Source organism: Urocitellus parryii, chromosome 6 (assembly GCF_045843805.1).
Source record: "Urocitellus parryii isolate mUroPar1 chromosome 6, mUroPar1.hap1, whole genome shotgun sequence".
In the NCBI taxonomy this organism is placed as follows: domain Eukaryota; kingdom Metazoa; phylum Chordata; class Mammalia; order Rodentia; family Sciuridae; genus Urocitellus; species Urocitellus parryii.
This window is the reverse complement of record NC_135536.1, coordinates 3827129-3847200: the sequence shown is the minus strand read 5'-3', so window position 1 is coordinate 3847200 and position 20072 is coordinate 3827129. Positions and strand designations below refer to the sequence as shown.

The following is a 20072-nucleotide window of genomic DNA, read 5'->3' as shown; positions in this document are numbered from 1 at the left end:
TGAGGCTGGCTCTGAACTTGCCTCATCCTCCCCGGTCATTGGGATTATAGGTATGCACTACTGAACCCGGCTGATCATGTTGTAATCCATATAATGGAATACACTATCTATATTTAAGACTGATACAGAAAGATCCTTAAAGATTACATCCTTAAGCTGGGTATATAGCTCAGTTGGTAGAGTGCCTGCCTTGCATACACAAGGCCCTAGGTTCAATCTCCAGCATCACAATAAAAAAAAGACATCCTTGAAGACTACACACACCTCGCATGAGCCCACATGTGGGCAAACGGGGCTCTTTCTGACAGGTAAGGTTATAGGTGTCTCCTTTCCTAAGTCAGATAATTTCCACAATGTTATTTTTTATGAGAGCACTATTTCTTTTTAATCAACAAGAAGAACTAAAAAAAAATAGTCCAGAAAAGAAAAGTGGTGGTAAAAGTTACAAAATGGTGATAATTGTTGGAATGAGGTAAAGGATATGTTTTAGAGCTCTGATATTACTCTCTATATTCTGACATGCTTGAAATTTTTTCTAATAAAAACAATACTTTCTGGGCTGGGGTTGTGGCTCAGCGGTAGAGCACTCGCCTAGCAAATGCAGGGCCCTGGGTTCGATCCTCGGCACCACATATAAATAAATAAATTAAGTAAAGATATTGTGCCTAGGCTGGGATTGTGGCTCAGTGGTAGAGCGCTCCCCTAGCACGGGCGGGACCTGGGTTCGATCCTCAGCACCACATAAAAATAAAGGCATTGTGTTAAAAAAAAAAAAGTAAAAAAAAAGATATTGTGCCCAACTACAACTAAAAAATAAATATTAAAAAAAAAACACTAGGAAACCCAAGGAGTCATGAGATCAGGATAGTGAAAAAGCAACCCAGGAAAGACTTCCAGCCCAGAATGCCCACACAGGACAAGGCAAGAACCAGAGAGCTGGGAGTTATCCATTATAGCATCTAGTAAGCATTACCTTAACTAACATACCTGAAATAAGGGATAATTTATAAAATGGAGAAATAGAATATAGACTTTTGGACTGAGGCTGTAGCTCAGTGGTATAGCACTTGCCTAGCACATGTGAGGCACTGGGTTCGATCCTCAACATCACATAAAAATAATAAAGATAGGCTGGGGACTTAATTCAGTTGGTAGAGTGCTTGCCTCGCAGGCACAAGGCCCTGGGTTCAATTCCCAGCACTCCCCCACACACACACATAATAATAATAATAATAATAAATTTAAAAAAGAACATAGACTCTTTTTTTGTTTTGTTTTTTGGGGTGTTGGGGATTGAACTCAGAGGTAGTTTACCTCTGGGCTATATCCCCAGTCCTTTTTACTTTGAGACAGGGTCTCGCTAAGTTGCATAGAGAGCCTCACCAAGTTGCTGAGGCTGGTTTCAAACTTGTGATTCACCTACCTCAGCCTCCTAAGACAACTGGGAGTACAGTTGTATACCACCTCACCCAGCAATGATAGACATAAAAAAAAAATTATTCTATTTGTTTGTTTTTATGTGTGCTAAGGATCAAACCTAGGGCCTCACATGTGCTAGGCAAGTGCTCTACCACCAAGCTACAGCCACAGTCATTTGACAGGCTTTTGAGAAGAGTTTTTGTAAGATTTCACATTTTAAAATCTGCTATTTAATAAAGTAACTTTGTGAGAATTCAACCTACTTAGATTTTTTTTTCCTGAACATGTTAGTATTTGTCTGAGATTGTATCCTCCTTGCAAGCTACTAATTAAAATGCTATTATTTCATGGGTGCTGGCAGAAGAGGCTTGTGTCTTCTTGGGTAGAAGACAAAGGACTTTATTATTCATGGTACAGAAAGGTATATGCATTAATACATTTTCAATGACTATAATCAAAAAGCTTCATCCCCATCCTAACTCCCGGAACTTGTGAATATGACCATATATATGAATAAGAATCTTGCAGAAGGATCTTGAGATGAAAACAATCTAGATTACCCATGTGGACGCTGAATGCAAGGATACACACAAAGGTGTGGTGCAAGCCTATAATCCCAGCATCTTGGGAGGCTGAGGCAGGAGGGGATTTAAAGGGCTGGTGTTCTGGGGTGGAGCACTTGCCTAGCATGCAGGATGCCCTGTGTTCAATCCCCAGTACCACAGACAAAAAAAAAAGACACAAAGTAGAATGGGAGTTGCCAGGAGCCGGGGGAGGGGAAATGGGTGCAGAATTTCAGTCATCAGGATGAAAACGTATGCAGAACAGTTGTAAACCTATAAAACACAAATGCACGTGTGCGCCTGACAACACTGTGATGCAGGAAATCCATTAAGATCTCGTGTTACATGTTTTACACGATCTGAAAAACACAGACACACACAAGAGGGACATGGTGACAGAGACAGAGCCTGGAGCAGAGCCACAGGAAGCTGGGCTCCAGGGAGACCCAACACAGGTGGGAGGGAGCTGCCCTCTGCAGACACCTTGGGGGGGGGCAGTGTTCCCCAGCAGTGAGAGAACAGCTTCTGTGCTTTACACCACCCAACTGGGATAGCCTGTTGCAACAGCCTCAGAATCTAACAAAGAACACAACTGGCATTTTTTAAATCTAAAACAACAATTTTTATTCATTCAAGGAAAGAGTCTTTCTGAGCATACCAATTTAAGAAGTCACTCAGAAAAGACTTTTGAGCCCATCAAAGTAAAATAAAACTTTAAAATGAAGTCAAATAAGGGGGAAAGAAAATGGTACCATAGCTCTCCAGACAGAAATGGAAGAAATAACTGGCTAACTACATTTTAACTAAATCCCAGAGCCTCTCTAAAATGGGAAATTTGGGGCTGGGGATGTGGCTCAAGCGGTAGCGCGCTCGCCTGGCATGCGTGTGGCCCGGGTTCGATCCTCAGCACCACATACAAACAAAAATGTTGTGTCTGCCGAGAACTAAGAAATAAATATTAAAAAAATTCTCTCTCTCTCTCTCTCTCCTCTCTCACACTCTCTTAAAAAAAAATAAAAATAAATAAAAATAAAATGGGAAATTTTTCATTAAGTCTTAAAACCAGGCAAGAAGGATTCTAGGTAACCACCAAAAAGCTTCTTTGAAACAAAACCACCAAAAAGACCCCAGGTAGGTTTGCTTAACCCCTCTCCCTAGCCAAGGAACAGCTGCTGTGCTCAAACACGCCTAAAATGTCCCCTACTCTCGGAAGGATGAACCTGGAACGCCCAGAAATCCCTCTGCAAGACCACAGTCTATCGCAGACAGAAAAGAGGCCCCCACCGCGCAGGCCCAGGTGCTCTGCTTAGAGTCTTAAAGGCCAGTCTTGGGCAGGTGTCTATGAAACACACTTCAGGAGTCTCCACCATGCGTAGAAGTTCAGAGTGGCTCCCTATCCCTGAACTGCTCACCCAACGCACAACGCGTGATGTGTACCTGCTGTCTTCCAGGACCCAGAACTTCAGCAAGTGCTAGGCAGGGGTGCCTGCGTGACCAGCCCCCAGAAAAAACCTGGGGTGCTCAATTGCTAATGAGCTTCCCTGGTAGGCCACAGTCCACCCGTGTCCTCAGAATTTGTTGCTGGGGTAACTAAGGGCATCCTGGGCACCTCCACCCAAAGAGCACCCACCCTGTGCTTCGTCGGGTTTCCTCTGGACTAGGCCCCAGGTGTCTTTCATCATGGTAAATCATAGCTGTGAGCCCCTTAAAAAAATCAAGCATCCAGGGGTGGTCTTGGGACTCCTGCTCTAGTGATATTACGCTGTACTTCAGCCTAAGTGAATTCATGGTAATGTAACTATATCACTGTGGATGTCAGTGACAAGAACAACCCGAGGAAATATTAGCCAGTCTATGGACCAGGCACTGTGCCCAGTAATGCAGACAAGCAAAGACAAGACACAATCCCAGCCCTGAGGACTTAAAAGTATGTCCCTACACTCCCAATTTCAGGTCCTTTTCTTATAAAAGAGGGGAAGACAAAGAGGAACGCTAGGGCTCACCTAATGTTAAAGGCCAAAGACTGAGAACAAAGCACGTAATATAAACCATATGGTGCTCGGGGTTCAAATCCCCCGATAGACCCGGTGCACCCTCGAGCAGGTCTTCCTTGAACAGGTACCCTGCCCTCCAGTGACATGACTGCTCAATCTGCTTTGGACCTTCTCCCTAATGGCCACCATCTCCCCAAGTCAAAGGGTTCCACTTGCTCTCTCTGTGCCTGCACACACTCAACAGAGGAACTCAGCAGAGGAACAGACCAGGGCACACACTCCAAGACCAGCTCTTCCCCGTCCCTGGACCATGCTGCAGGGAGACCCAACACATCTGAATCACAGCACTACCACCACTGACAACTCAGCAGCCGGCCTTTCTTTACCCATCTGCACCTGTTTTCCAATAGTTGGGCATTTCCAATCGCACAGAGGGATCTCCACCTTAGTGTCCCTTTTCCCAGGTCAGACCATCCTCATAAATCTAACAATGAGGCTAAAAGGACAGGAAGGATGGGGCTGGGGTTGTGGCTCAGCGGTAGAGCGCGCACCTCACACATGCAAGGCCCTGGGTTCGATCCTCAGCACCACATAAGAATAAATAAGTAGATAATATAAAGTTATATTAAAATAAAAGAAAAAAAGGACAAGAAAGATAAAGTTGCTGAAAGGATACTCTCTAAATTATTTCTAAAAGTTTCAAAGGCCTCCAATCAACTGTCCTTGAAAATGTTTTTCCTCCATGAAATGATACAGAACCACTTCCTGACCACCCGGCCTCGCTTCTCTCCGAGCAGAACACCATCACAGGGACGCAGGATCCTGTCACACAATGTGCTAACAAGAACAAGGTGACAGACTCGCCCCCAATCACTGGCTCAGCCGACAAGGCCCCAGGGACACATTCTGTTGTACACAGTGCAGCAGAAGCCCAGGGACCCGCTGCGCCTCCTCCTGGTGAATAGCACTCCCTCCTTGGCTTCTGACTCGGTGACTTTCAGACCTTCCTGGGTAGTCAGAGGTCACTCTCCACTCCTAGAGGATGCTCTGCTGAGCTACAGCCTCAGGCCTTCACAACCTTAGGCAGCTGTCCAACAAAAGAATCAAGGAACAACCAGTTGGCAAAACTCAGAAGATGAGGAATAAAAGCGTCTCTAGACCTGGAAGTGGGAATGGAAAATGGGAAAGCCTGGGGCCAGGGCTGAGGCTCAGTGGTAGAGCGCTCACCTGGCACATGCGAGGCCCTGGGTTAAAATAAAATAAATAAATAAATAAATAAAATAAATAAAATAAAGGTATTGTTTTGCAATCAGCAGTTCCGTCCTAGGAGTCTACCTGAGAGAGGAAAACACCACGGCAGCCTGACTCAGCATGGCCAGAAATGACCCAAGTTCTCATGACGTGGTGAATGGACAGACCCTGTGCTACCTTCACATGACCCACAGGGTACTACTGCTCAGCGATCGACAGAACCAGACTGCTACCACCACCACCACGTGAGGAATCGCAAAAATGTTGGGCTAAATGAAAGAAGGCAGATACAAAAGACCACATCTGTTTATGCGCCCATTTGCCACAGCTCATTTTTATTAGATTTCCAGAAAGGAAACACTTAGCAATGGAAAGCAGATCGATGATCCCTGGAGCCAGGAAGGGGAGGGCCTGATTTTACAGGGCACAGGGACGTCCTGAGCAGAGAGGAGGTTCTTCACTTTCTCTGTCCACTTGCACTCAAGCTCACTCACAGCACACCAAGACAGGCGGTCATCGGCTATTGGGTGCGAACCACACCTCAGAGCCTGTCAGAATCAGGAGGTCTCGTCATGATGGATCCTTTCCCCACAACATCCTTCAATGCTGGTAGAAAGCTGAATGTAAAAGTCAAACTAAGGGGAATGCCCTTTAAGCAGAAGTTCAAAGAAGAAAGATCCAGAGATGAGCCTGCCATATGTTTTAACTCAAAAACTCACAAACAGGGCGTAAAGACAATAATGATCTTAGAAAATATTGTGACAAATGTACTTAACAACAGCTAATGTATTTATTATAAAGACCACTTACAAACAAGACAATAGGATTGCTCAGTGAAAACATGGACAAATGGCATAAGGTGACCCACTTAGATAAAACAGCCAAAAATGAAAACCAGTAGCATTCAAATATTAAAAAAGCTTTTTTGGGGGAGCTGCAGTTCTGGCTCAACAGTAGAGCACTTGCCTAGCACGTGCGGAGCCCTGGGTTCAATCCTCAGCACCACATAAAAATAAATAAATAAAGGTATTGTGTCCAAATACAACTAAAAAATAAATATTAAAAAAATATATATTTTCTATGGGCTGGGGATGTGGCTCAAGCGGTAGCGCGCTCGCCTGGCATGCGTGCGGCCAGGGTTCGATCCTCAGCACCACATACAAACGAAGATGTTGTGTCCCCCGAAAACTAAAAAATAAATATTAAAAAAAAAATTCTCTCTCTCTCTCTCTCTCTCTCTTTAAAAAAATATTTGTTGTTTTTTTTCTTTTTTTAAAAAATATTTTTTCTTTTTTTTTTTTAAAGAGAGAGTGAGAGAGAGTGAGTAAGAGAGAATTTTTTTTTTTAATATTTATTACTTTTTAGTTCTCAGCGGACACAACATCTTTGTTGGTATGTGGTGCTGAGGATAGAACCCGGGCCGCACGCATGCCAGGCGAGCACGCTACCGCTTGAGCCACATCCCCAGCCCCTAAAAAAATATTTTTTAAAAAAAAGCTTTTTTTTTTTTTTTTTAAATAAGAGACCTTTCCATCTACCAACTGCCAAAGGTTTGCAACAAACACGTGCACTCAGCAGAGTGCACAGAAAGACTGTCTGAGTGGCCCCTGGCATGCCACAGCTAATAAGGAAAGGAGAGTGGTAGTATGCAGACGTCCACAGTCCCCGGCAGTCCTGAGCTTCCTGGGGACAGGGATGTATGCTGACTCACCTGCCAGGTCCTCAAGATTTCTGCATGTGTATTCTACGTAGGCAATCATTGCATGCATGAGTAGGAGAAGAGATATTAGAAAAATCCAAAGGTTTTGTTCAGGATGTCCAACCCCAAGGGGATACCCCAACAGAAAGACAAACAGGGGCATCATAGTGTTTCTACAGCAGGAAGGCTAGAAACCTAAACATCTGATAACAAGAAGATGATCTAATGAATTATGGAACAGCAATGGACTGAAATATTACATTGCCATTAACAATGATGCTCTCAAATAATACTTAATAAAATAGAAAAATGTTCAGCCTTAATTTAACATTAAGTGAAATAGAAAGATGATGATGATCATATGCATATGTGCACAGAAAGAATGGATGTGAATGTCAAGTTTTTTACATTTATATTTAAGTGACACTGAAGATTACTTTTCTTCATTATACCTTTCTATGTTGTATAATGTTCATAATGATTTCATATTTGTTTAAATGTCTGTAAAGATGGGCATTTCAAAATTTTTAAGAAACCAGTGAGTCTGTGGGCTAAGTGCCAACAGCAACGTGAACTTCAAATGTCTGTCGGAAAGGTACAGTGCCAGCTTACGGGGAGACAGGCATAGGATCTCAGGGGAAAGGAAGGTCAGTCCTTGAGAGCTTGGCGCTGGACTGAGGATTTGCATTGAAGAGCAGAAGGCGAATCTTACACAGTAAGTTCCAATTTGCCTTTCATCACAAATAAATTAAGCAGACTTGCTTTGAAAAAAAAAATGTAGGTCACCTTTGAACTTTATTTTTTATTTTTTTTAAATATTTTTTTAGTTGTCAATGGACCTTTAATTTATGTGATGCTGAGAATTGAACCCAGGGCCTCACACATGCTAAGTGAGTGCTCTACCACTGAGCCACACCCCAGCCCACCTGTAAACTTTAAAATGGTTTTAAGTGCACAAACTCAGAATGTGTGCCAACACCCCAGGCTGGCTCCAGACTGTCACAACCAGCCAGGAGGGAGCATGACACCAGGAGAAAGTGGTGGTAGGTGAAGGGTAGTTTCCAGCTGGGGTCTTCCAGCAGGTGGAAAATCTGGAGTGTCCAACAGGGTTGGCAGGTAGGGAGAGGAAAAGAGAAACCATCACCACAAAAACCACTCAGCAAGGGGTCTATTTCCACAGGTCTTCAAAATCAAACAAAAACCCAGCACACACACCAACACAAAAGGACATAAAATTATTCAAAAATTCATTAAAATTTTAAATTTAAAACCACACCCACTACCCCAGTAAGTCCATTGCTAATAAAGTACACAGTGATAAACTCACAGAATTACTCAAAGGTTTGTGTTCAAACAATTTCATGGAAGCATCATCCTAGCAAGTTACAACATATTTAATGTAATCCCATTTATCTGGGGGTGTTTGTCTAAGGAATGTGTGTGTGGTGTGTGTGTGTGTGTGTGTGTAGTAAATATATATATTCATACACAGAAAATATCCATGAAAATTACATCTAAGGAAATGTTAACTAGGGGACTGGAGTTGTAGACCAGCGGTAGAGCGCTTGCCTTGCACGTGTGAGGCACTGCATTCGATTCCCAGAACCACATGTAAATAAGCATTTAAAATAAAGGTCCATCAACAACTAAAAAAATATATATATAAAAAAAGAAAGAAAATGTTAACCAGGACTCATTATGCCAAGTAGTGGAGGGTCCTGAGACCACCTTAAAATCTACTGGCAGAATTTACCACAAAGTCAGTATTGCTTTTACTTAATTTTGTCTTTCTTTCAAGAAAAAAAAGATGCTAGTTGATGCAACCATTTATAAAAAACAGGAGGTAATACACCCACTAGGAAGGAGAAGATGGAAAAAGATGGAGATAACCTTGAAACTTTGATTCTATGAAAAAATATTGGTATTTAAGAGACCATTCAAAATTATTATAATTACAACAGATAATTTTTCAAAAATTTTAGTTTGTAGATGGACACAATACCTTTTATTTATTTATTTTTATGCGGTGCTGAGGCTTGAATCCAGTGCTTCAAACATGCTAGGCAAGCACTCTATCACTGAGCCACAATTCCAGCCCCAACAGATAATTTTTTTAAATCTCTCTGTAATATTGCAGCAAAACCATTACTATAGAACATGTAATTTTTTTCCTATTTCTGTAGGTGTGCTCAACTAATCTATTAAAAAGTTCAAACAGGAGCTGGGTACAATGGTGGTGCATACCTGTAATGCCAGCAACTCTGGAACCTCAGGTGGGAGGATCACAAGTTTGAGGCCAGCCTGGGCAACTTAGTGAGATCCTGTCTCAAAATTAAAAAAATAAAAAGGATGCGGGTATAGCTCAGTGGTAGAGCACCTCTGGATTTAATCTCTAGCAACACACACACACACACACACACTAATGTTCAAACAGGAAAAAAATGATACTTTAATTTTTAGAGTACTAACACACACAGACTTATTACATAAGGATAAACTTTTTTTTTTTTGAGGTGGGTCTCAGTATGTTGACCAGACTGGTTGCAAACTTGTGAGCTCAAGTATCTTCCTGCCTCAGCCTCACTACAGGTGTGGGTCACCATTCAGGCAGCTGCCCACTTCCACTTCCTACTCTTGGGATATACACCCAGAACTCAACTGCCATGATGTGAGGAAGCCCAAGCCACAAGGAGAGACCTCATGTAGGGTTCTGACAGCCCAGGCTGTGGTCCCAGAGAACCACCAGCATCATCTGCCAGACAAGTGAATGAGACTTTCAAGATGACTTCAACTCCAACCACCATCTATCATGACTACAAATTCATGAGACTCCCAGTGAGAGCTGCCTAGTTGAGTGGAGGCAACCCACAGAACCATAAGAAAAGTGTGTTGTTAAGTCCCTAAGTTGGGGTGATTTGCTTAGTGATACATACCTAGAAAAGAAAACCAGGATGATAAAGAAAGGTCAGAGACTGGCCCCAAGCTGCCATCATGTCTGCTCAGCTTCAGCAATTACACAGCATTAACTGGTTGCTCCCTGCTACACAAATGATCCAAAACAAAAAGGAGAAGGACAGCAATACACTACAGACTGATCAAAGCATCCCTACACATGTGAGCGAGCACTGCCTAGAAAACAATAAGAAAGAATACCTGGAAAATCCAAAAATTAAAGACCAACATGATAATCTAGCATGCCCAGGTGTATTCTGACCCCATGCTATGGGTCCAACTTGCACCATTACTCACTTTTCCTGTTCATTCTGCTTCTATGATTCCGTCTCTGTGATTTTCTGTTCTGAAATGTTCTCTCCACTGTTAACTACTTGTAAAACATTTAATTCATGATCAGGTCTTAAACCAGAGATGAGAGGCTGCATGAACTCTCGGACTGGATTTTAAGATAGAATAAAGAAAGGGAAAAGATGTTATCACTAAACCAAGTAACTGAAAGCTACCAAAATGACCATCTGAGATGAGCCAGGGTGGGGGCACACATAGGTAATCCCAACTACTCTGGAGGCTTAGGCAGGAGGATTGGGAGTTCCAGGACAGCGTCTGCAATACAAGACCCTATCCCAAAATTCAAAAATTTAAAAAAGGGCTGGAGATTTAGCTAAGTGGTTAAGCCTCTTTAGGGCATAAAACACAAAATGCAAATTATATATACTTTTAAAAATATTTTTTAGTTGTAGATGGACACAATACCTTTACTTATTTATCTTTATGTGGTGCCCAGGGCCTCACACATGCTAGGTGAGTGCTCTAACACTGAGCCACAACCCCAGCCCATACATATGTACTTTATATACTCATATATACATATGCCTATATGTAGTTACTAACATTAGGGGTTTTTTTCTTTATTTTATTTTTTTATTTATTTATATTTTGGTGTCAGCAATTGAAACCAGGGTGCTTAGCCACTGAACCACACCCTCAGTTCTTTTTATTTTATTTTTTTCTTTTTAGACAGAGCCTAAGTTGCTTAGGGCTTCCAGAATTTGCAGAGACTGGTCTTGAACTTTAGATCCTCCAGCTTCAGCCTCCAGGGTTGCTGGGATTAGAGGTGTGCTCCACCACACCAGCTAACTTTGAGAGGGATAGATACATATTTACACACACACACACACACACACACACACACACATACATGCGCACATATTTAGGAAACTGAAAAGAGAAGTCACTTCTTGGAGTGCAGCGTGAAGAGTGTATGAGGCAAAGACGGATATGTTTTAATATATCGTGCAATTTACAGCATTCACAAAAAACAATTAGGATACAATGCAGGTTTAATATAACCAGCATAGTTCCAACTTGAAACACCAAAGGAGGCTGAACTTGTAAGCGCCTCTGGCTGACAGCCATAAACGACAATACCTGAAGAGTGATGCTGAACACGACAGCGAGCCGCGCTGCTGGCCGCAGATCGGCCACGATCCACAAACCCAACGCGGGCAAACTTTCTTTTACCCCTTTTCTAGGATGAGGCCCACTTCCCAACTTCTAAGTAACCGTTTCTAATGTCACTAAAAGGATGCTTCTAAGTTCCTGTGAACCCAGCTGCTATAGAAACACTACTGCTCGACCCCAAAAATGAAACGCACGCCCAGGTCCGGCGACTGCACGCCGAGCACTTCACCCTGGCAGGGCGCCGGCTGCGAGCGCCCACGGCCACCCGGAACGTTCAGAAACGGAACCTCGCCCGGCGCGGCTCTGAAAACCCGGCTCCCGCACCTCCGGCCTGCACCGCCCGGCGCCGGGGCAGAGCGGCACTCGCCCGCCCAGCCCCCAGAACGGCCCGGCCCGGCCCTCCCGGCTCACTCACTCTTCATCCTGCGCGCGAGAGTCGGCGACAACCCCTGGCCGACCCTGCGCGGAAAAGACAAGGGCAGGAAGGCCGGGACCTGCCCTCCTCTCCCTGAGGCGGGATCCTGTGCTGGGACCTCCGCGGTGGCCCCTTGCCCAAGAGCGTTAGGATACAGCCGCCATATTGTATCCTCGTCACCCTGGCAACCGTCGGCCCTGACCGCCCCCGAGGTGGAGCCGCGCGTGCGCAGAAGCCTGCCAACATACGCATGCGCAATGCGGCCCGCCTCCTCTGCGTGGTTACTTAGCGACCGCCGCCGCCGCTTCAAATTTAAACCCTCGCGGGCTGGAGTCTCCCGGCTGTCACTCAGCAATTCCGAGCCTGAAACGCGGAAGAGATCCTGCAACTTCTACTAGCTCGAAAACTCTGACGTTAAATGACACCTCTTCTTTGCCACCTCATCCCGAAGTTGAGCATCTACCGGTCTGGTACCAGCGATTACCCAATGAATTTGTACGTTTTTCTTTTTTCTTGTTTCTCTCTCTCTCTCTCTCTCTCTCTCTCTCTCTCTCCTCTCTCACTCTCTCTTGGAATTTCTGATTATGTATTTGGACAAATTTTCCCATAATTGAAAGCTATAGATAAATCATATATATTCTTCTATAGTTTTCTTTTTTTCATTTAATATATTATAGTCACTCTGAGTTTGTTTTGGGTTCTGAGGATTGAACCTAGGGGCGCTTTACCATTACATCCCCAGACTTTTTCTAATTTTAATTTTTTCATTTTGAGACAGGGTCTTGCCAAGTTGCAGAGGCTGGCCTGAAACCTGTGATCCTTCTTCTTGAGTCTCCAGAGTTACTGGAATTACAGTCATATGGCATGTGACTGGCTAGTCACCTTTCAATATTGGCACATAGAGAGCTATCCTATGCTTTTTTAAAAATTTTTTAAAATTGTTGATATATATTTATTTATTTATATGTGGTACTGAGAATCTAATCCAGTGCCTCACACATGCCAGGCAAGTGTGCTACCGCTCAGCCCCAGCCCCTAATCTATGCTTTTTAACAGGTGTATTATATTACATGATATAATTTTTCCTAAAAATGCTTTATTTTTCACAATTACAAACAAGACCAGAAAGTATCCTTGTACATATCTTTAAACATTCGTGTGATTGTTTTGATAGGAGTTAATAGGTTAAAAGGCATTCACAATTTTTTTTAATATTTATTTTTTAGTTCTCGGCGGACACAACATCTTTGTTGGTATGTGGTGCTGAGGATCGAACCTGGGCCGCACGCATGCCAGGCGAGCACGCTACCGCTTGAGCCACATCCCCAGCCCGGCATTCACAATTTAAATGTAGAAAATCACTCACCAGCAATATTCTACCAACATATAGAAAAGTCTATACACAAATTCCCTCTTCTCCACTCTAGTGTGGACACAGGCTATTATCTAAAAGATTAAGACAACATTCGGAAAAACTGATTTGAAACATATAATACAAAAATCTTAAAATATCCTGTGTGGGTGTGGGTGTGGGTGTGGTACTGTGCATTGAACCTAGAGGCCCTCTACCACTGAGCTACACCTCCAGTCCTTTTTAATTTATTGCCTTGAAATTGGGATCCTCTCCTCAACTTCCCAAGTAGCTCAGATTAAAGGCATGTGCTACGAAACCTGGCTTAAATTTTTTTATGGTTTAAAAAAAAATTAGTAGTGTTAAAAAACTATTGCAGGGGCTGAGTTTTGGCTCAATGGTAGAGCACTTACCTAGCATGGGTGAGGCACTGGGTTCGATCCCCAGCACCACATAAAAGTAAACAAAATAAAGGTATAATATATATATATATATATATATATATATATATATATATATATATATACACACACACTATGGGAGGCCATCATTTTGGGAGGAACTTCCACACTAGCCCACAACAAACCAGACCAAACCAAAATGGAGTCACTCATGCTAAATGCCACCATCAAACTGAAAATTTAAGCAAATAGATCCCAAAACACACTAGTTTTTCCCCAAAACAGGAGATCCAGTCTACCCAAGTCAGCTTTGCTTTCACTCCTGCCAAAATAATACAACTTGACACTAACCCATCAGCTTTCTTTCTATTGTTCTGTTACCACCTTATAAAACCCATGGTTCTGTTTTTGCATAGTGGGAGCTCTCATTCTGTTCTGAAGAATGGAGGCTGCCCCAATTCTTGAATCTGGAACAAAATCCAATTCAACCTAAAACTAAGTATGTTGTGAATTTATCTTTTTTTTTTATATAACTTTTTTTTTTTTTTAATATTTATTTTCTTAGTTCTCGGCGGACACAACATCTTTGTTGGTATGTGGTGCTGAGGATCGAACCCGGGCCGCACGCATGCCAGGCGAGCGCGCTACCGCTTGAGCCACATCCCCAGCCCATCTTTTGACACTAGAAAAATGTCAAAGGACAGCTGGATGCAGTGACCCACACCTGTAATCCCAGAGACTTGGGAAGCTAAGGCAAGAAGATCAGAAGTCCTAGTCTGATCAATTTAGGTGACAGTCTCAACAACTTAGTGAGATTCTGTCTCAAAAATAAAAATTTAAAAGGAATGGAGCCAGGCATGGTGGCACACGCCTTTAATCCCAGCAGCTCCGGAGGCTGAGACAGGAGGATCTCAAGTTCAAAACCTGCCTCGGCAATAGTGAGGCGCTAAGCAACTCAGTGAGACCCTGTCTCTATATAAAATATGGCTCAGTGTCAAGTGCCCCTGAGTTCAATCCCTGGTACCCCCCACCCAAAAAGGGCTGGAGTTGTGGCTCAGTGGTTAAATACCCCAGTACCAAAATAATAATAATAATAGGAGTAGTAATTGGAAGCCACTGAAAAGCAGTAAGAGGGAGGAGAATATCCCACCTTAAGGAAAGAAATTTTTAAGGTCACCTGGTTTCTGGAATCAACCGATTTGTTGAAGCAAATTAGAAGCAACATCTGAAAAATCCTTCTGTTTCTCTATTTTTCTTTTGTATGATCTAACAGTTTGACATGTACATATTGTATAATGAAGCATTTTTGTTTCTGGATTTATTTTTGTTTTCCTTTCAATTTTTTCCCTCAGAATTCAACTTTATGATTGGAAGTTCTATTGTCTCCATCTATGTGCCCCTGGATCCATAGTCAACACAAAAAAAGTGTAGAAAGAAAGTAGGAAGGTAGTTTAGGTAGTTCACGGGAATTGTTTAGGAGATAAACAAAAGAGGCCTGGCTGATGGAAGAGTGAGGAAAATCAAAGCATCAACTCATGTCTGACCTCTGAAGAATAGCATCCCAGAAAAAGAAAAAATTCAGATGAAGGAGATTATGAAATCTCCATCAGAAACATTCTTCACCAAAGTGTTTCTAGAGTGGATGGGAACATTTCTGAGCAGAAAGGCCTGAGGAATGGCCAGAATGTGGAGTTTGATTTTTTTCACCAGTATTTACTGAGCACCTATTATGGCCCAGCACTACTCTAGTCACCTAGGACACAGGAACGGTGCACTTATGACATTTCAGAGCATAGGGGATAGTGAGAAGTTCTAAACAGTGTTGAAAGAGAAAACCTAGATATATCTAAAAACCCGGGTTCCAGCACTGGAAGTCCCAATTGGGACATCTCATTGGACTGGACATAGAAGATAAAGTGTGGCTTTCTGCTTGCTGAGGGATCTCTGTTCTAGAGTTCTCTAGTTATTGGCCAAGTGTGAGGGTAGAAGAAAAATTGTGTTCAGATGTGCAGGACTCCGTCCGAAGTTTCAGTGATCCTCAGCACCACATAAAAATAAATAAATAAAATAAAGATATAGGGCTGCGGATGTGGCTCAAGTGGTAGTGCGCTCGCCTGGCATGTGCAGGTTGCTGGGTTCAATCCTCAGCACCACATTAAAAAAAATAAATAAAGATGTTGTATCCACTGAAAATTAAAAAATAAATATTAAAAAATTCTCTCGCTCTTAAAAAAATAAATGTATAAAAAATTTTAAAAAGAAAAAGGAAATTAGCAAAGTAAACCCAGAGGAACACAAACAGTTCTGTTAGAAAGAAATGTAATTATAGTAAACCTTGTGGCTGAGTTGGGAACAGTGTTTATAGAAACAACGATGTAAATACTGAATACTGATTTAGCTAAAAAATCAATGGTATTACTATTTGAAAATCATAGGAAAGGGGAGTACATGTGAGTTGGGAAAATGTTGGAAAAATAACTATGTCCTAATTTGTATAGAACGAATTTGACAGATAGTGTCTAAAATTGAAAAAAAAATAGTATAATCATATTACTTAGATTTATGGGAGGAAAAGGCAGAAGAAATCAACGCTCACAATGGTTACCTGTAGGAGCTGGATGGTGACAGGGAGGGGATGGGCTGGACGAATGCTCTTCATCAAAAGCTTTTAGTACTATATGGCTTAAAATCATATATTTGTTTTATTTTTCTTGAATATAACACTTCAATTTTCAAAAAGCATCATTTAGGGATTTAAGAACTTAAAATCAGGGGCTGGTGTGTAGCTCAGTGTCAAGTGCTTGCCTCACAAGCACTAGAGTTCGATCCCCAGTACCACTTACCAAATTCGTAAATATTTAGAGCATATACATATTTTAAACATTTAATGCCATTTTTAATTTTTTGATACCAGGGACTGAATCCAGGGCACTTAGCCACTGAACCACATCCCCAAACCATTTTTATATTTTATTTAGAAACCGGGTCTTCTGAGTTGCTTTGGGCCTCTATAAGTTACTGAGGCTGGCCTTGAACTCGCCATCCTCCGGCCTCAGCCTCCCAAGCTGCTGGGATTACAGGTGGCGCTCGGCCTAATGGCATTTCTTATTTATTTAATTTATAAATAGAATAGTTGTGGAGAGATTCAATGTTAAACCTGTTTTGCAAGTTGAAGCTTTACTAACGGAAGAAATGAAGGTGAATGATGTGGGATACGCACAAGGCCTGAGCAGTTCTGATATGCCCTTCACGGGGAGGGGGTGCTCACGAGGTCATTAAGTTAAAATGCGGTCACCAGGGCCACCAGGACCGCAGTCCTTCCAAGGGGGGCGAAGCCGGACTCGGTGATGCGGGAGGCCGGCAAGCGAGGCCGGAGGCAGAGTGGAGCAGAGCTTCTGAAGCCCGGAGAGTCGAGGCCGCCCTCCCCGCCGGCCGCGACGAGCGCCCGGGGCGCAGGAGCCAGGCGCCGGCCCGAGCGGAGCGCGCGGGACTCGGGCGCCCCCTGACGTCCGCCGCCGGGTGCGCACCTGGGGCCGCGGGAAAGCCGGCGGGACCCCGAGGGCCCCGGGCTCGCTGGCCCACCGCCGCGGCCGGCCACCGTCCTCGCAGCTGGCGATGCAGAGGGGACCGGAGCACTGCCTCCCGCGGTCCACGTCCTGGGGGCGGAGGGCACAACAGCCAGCTCTGAGGGATGGGAAGGGAAGGCAGCCTCCCGAGACCGGGGCCTCGGGGGAGGGAGCAGGCAGCAAGAGGGGAAGCGCCATCCCGGCGGCTGGGGAGGCTGAGGCAGGAGGATCGGGGTTCGCAGCCAGCCTCAGCAATGGTGAGGCGCTAAGCAACTCAGTGAGACCATCTCTAGATAAAATACAAGGGGGCTGGGGATGTGGCCCAGAGGTGGGTGCCCCTGAGTTCAGTCCCCGGTACCCCCACCAACAAAACAAAACAAAAACAAAGAAAAAAAGAAAAGAAAAAGAAAAAAGAGGGGAAGCGAGAATGAATGCCCCAGGCTGGAGCAGGGCGCAGGGCGCGGGGCTGCTGCAGAGGGAACCCAGCAGCCGTGCGGGTGCGCAGAAAGGAACGCCGAGGGTTAGGCGGGTCTTTCAACCCACTGTTCCCCGGGGCCTGGGTTGCCAGGCACAGTACAGTACTATTTCCGTACTGTTTCAGGATAAGCATGTCCCAAATATTGCGAACAATGCTTCATTGTTCATGTGGGATTCAGTGGGCTTCCTGCATTTTTATTTGCTGGCCTGGAAGGAAAGCGAGTTGGAAAAGAGAAATGGCTTAATCTGACTTCGTTTTAAAATGTAAAATGGGTTTGGCACCGTTGTGAGGGCTGCTAATCCCATCTACTTGGGAGGCTGAGGTAGGAGTATCTCTTTGAGACCAGCCCGGGCAACGCAGGGAGCTATTCCCCCATCTCAAAATACATAAAATTAAGGTGACTATTAAATTCGTGCATTTGACTATTTATTTTTAGTTTTTGAGTGGAAACATTCTATTGGAGCTTCACAATTAAAAGAGAGTAACACAGAGCTAGTTGGTATTTCCCAACAATAACAGGACATGGGTCACTAAGAACATGGTTAGGCTAACTAATCAGTAAACTAACAGGACCAACAAGTGGCACTTTCCAGAAATATTCAGTTTCCAGTTTCGGGGGTGCGAGGGGACCCACAAAGGAAAAAAAAAAAACAACTGCTGGGGAATAATACTTCCTGTGCTAGTATTTTTATGCAGGTGTGGGGGGAGCTACAAAATGTCATCTTTGGAATGGTTCAGGGGCATCATCTAGGACACTTGGAGGATGTGGTCCTGACTCGCCCCAATGAGCCTCAGCCATGTGTGAATCAAGGACACACATAAACTGGAGTTGTCCAGTGAGCTAGAGGAACTCCAACGCAGGCAAGGTGGATTCAGGTTTTACTGGTATTGCTGGGCTTCTGGGTTGGCTCCTATTTCTGGAGCAGCCCTATGCCAGATGGTATGTGAGGCTCCCGGAATGTAGCGTTAGCCAGGATGAAGTTCTCATGGAAAGGGTCTTACCACGGTGGGGCCCACTGCATCCTTGTTTGGAACACAAATGTCACAGACTTCAGGAAACTGGCCCAGCCTCCCACCATGGCTCATGTAGTCAATCTGGCACCTCAGCTTCTCTGTTGTTGGTCACATCTGTCTTTTCTAAGCTGATATCTGGAGACAGCACTGCCAAGCTTGATGAGTATGTGTGGACCGACTGACTGCTTTTCTAAAACCAGTCCTCTAGACTTCCTCATGGAGGGGTGAACTATGTAACATCCTTTCAGTAAGGTCTGTGAATCAGCTGGATTTTGGTTCTTCTTCTTTCATCAGGGAGGTGAATGTGCAGCAGTTGCAGTTTATTGGAGAATTCAGAGTAGAGGAGTGGACAATGTGAACCTGGCTCCCTTCCTGCACTCTGGGAGCGCCCCAGGTGAGGCTCTTCAGCAACCAGGAGGCCCCAGGACGCATGGGCCAGAAGTGGACATGGTGGAGTCCTCTTCCCATCGCTGTCTCCACCCTGTTTTCCCCCTGATATACAGACCCTATCCCCTTGCTATCTCTTAGCTATTTCAACCCTTGTACCTTGTATCATGTGATGTATTCCATTAACAAGAGGGCAAATTGAAAACATTTTTTCCAGCATTAAAAAGAAAAGAGGGCTGGGGTTGTGGTTCAGTGGTAAGGTGCGTGCCTCGCATGCCAGAGGCATTGGATTTGATCCTCAGTACCATATTTTAAAAAAATAGATAAAATAAAGATATTGTGTCTATCTACATTTTTTTTTAAAAAAGTAAATTAGATATTAATTTTAAAAAAAAAGAAGAAGAGAAACATGGGACTAGGATATAGCTCAGTTGGTAGAGTGCTTGCCTTTCACTCACAAGTTTCCGGGTTCAATTCCCAGCACCACACACACAAAAGGCAGGGCAATCAATCCCAGTGCCTCTGAGGCAGGAGGATGGAGAGCTCAAAGTCAGACTAGCCAATATTTTCAAGGTAGTGGTTAAGTGCCTCTGGGTTCAATCCCTGGTATCAAAAAATTAAAATAAATAAATAAATAAATAAAAAGGGGGCTGAGGTTGTGGCTCAGTGGTAGAGAGTTCGTCTGGCGCGTGCAGGATGCATCTTAAAAAATAAGATAAAAAGGGGAAAGCTATGTTTTATCTATTCAATGAAACTCTGTGCTGAAGAACTCCCCCGACCCCCAGCACTGGAGACTGAACTCAGGGCCTGACACAAGCTAGGCAAGGGCTCTGCATCCCCAACAGGAACCACACAAAATGACATTGGCCCTGAGATCCCAGCTACTAGGAGGCTGAGGTGGAGGACAGCCAAGTTCAAGCGAGACCCTGTCTCAAAAGATGAACAAAAAATAAATTAGTGACACCTGCAATTACTTAGGGATATGCTTATGATAGAATATTGAGTAGAAAAAATAACATAAAATGGTATTCTTTCAAGTAAGGCTTTGGATTCAAAATATCTTTTAAACGACATCTCTACAATTAAAAAAGACTGGCAGGAAGGAAGCCAAGACCCCA

The 20072-nt window shown here is 43.7% G+C and overlaps 1 protein-coding gene across 1 annotated transcript in view; it reads right to left on the bottom strand.

Annotated features, from left to right (window-relative positions):
- The window catches only part of Mok (MOK protein kinase), a 46470-nt gene extending 34543 nt beyond the window's left edge, over positions 1–11927 (bottom strand). Inside the window, exon 1 of the mRNA XM_026413783.2 lies at positions 11758–11927. Coding sequence (XP_026269568.2) covers positions 11758–11764 — 7 coding nt within the window. The 5' untranslated portion in view covers positions 11765–11927. The remainder of the gene's footprint in view (positions 1–11757) is intronic.
- Positions 11928–20072: the final 8145 nt, after the last annotated feature.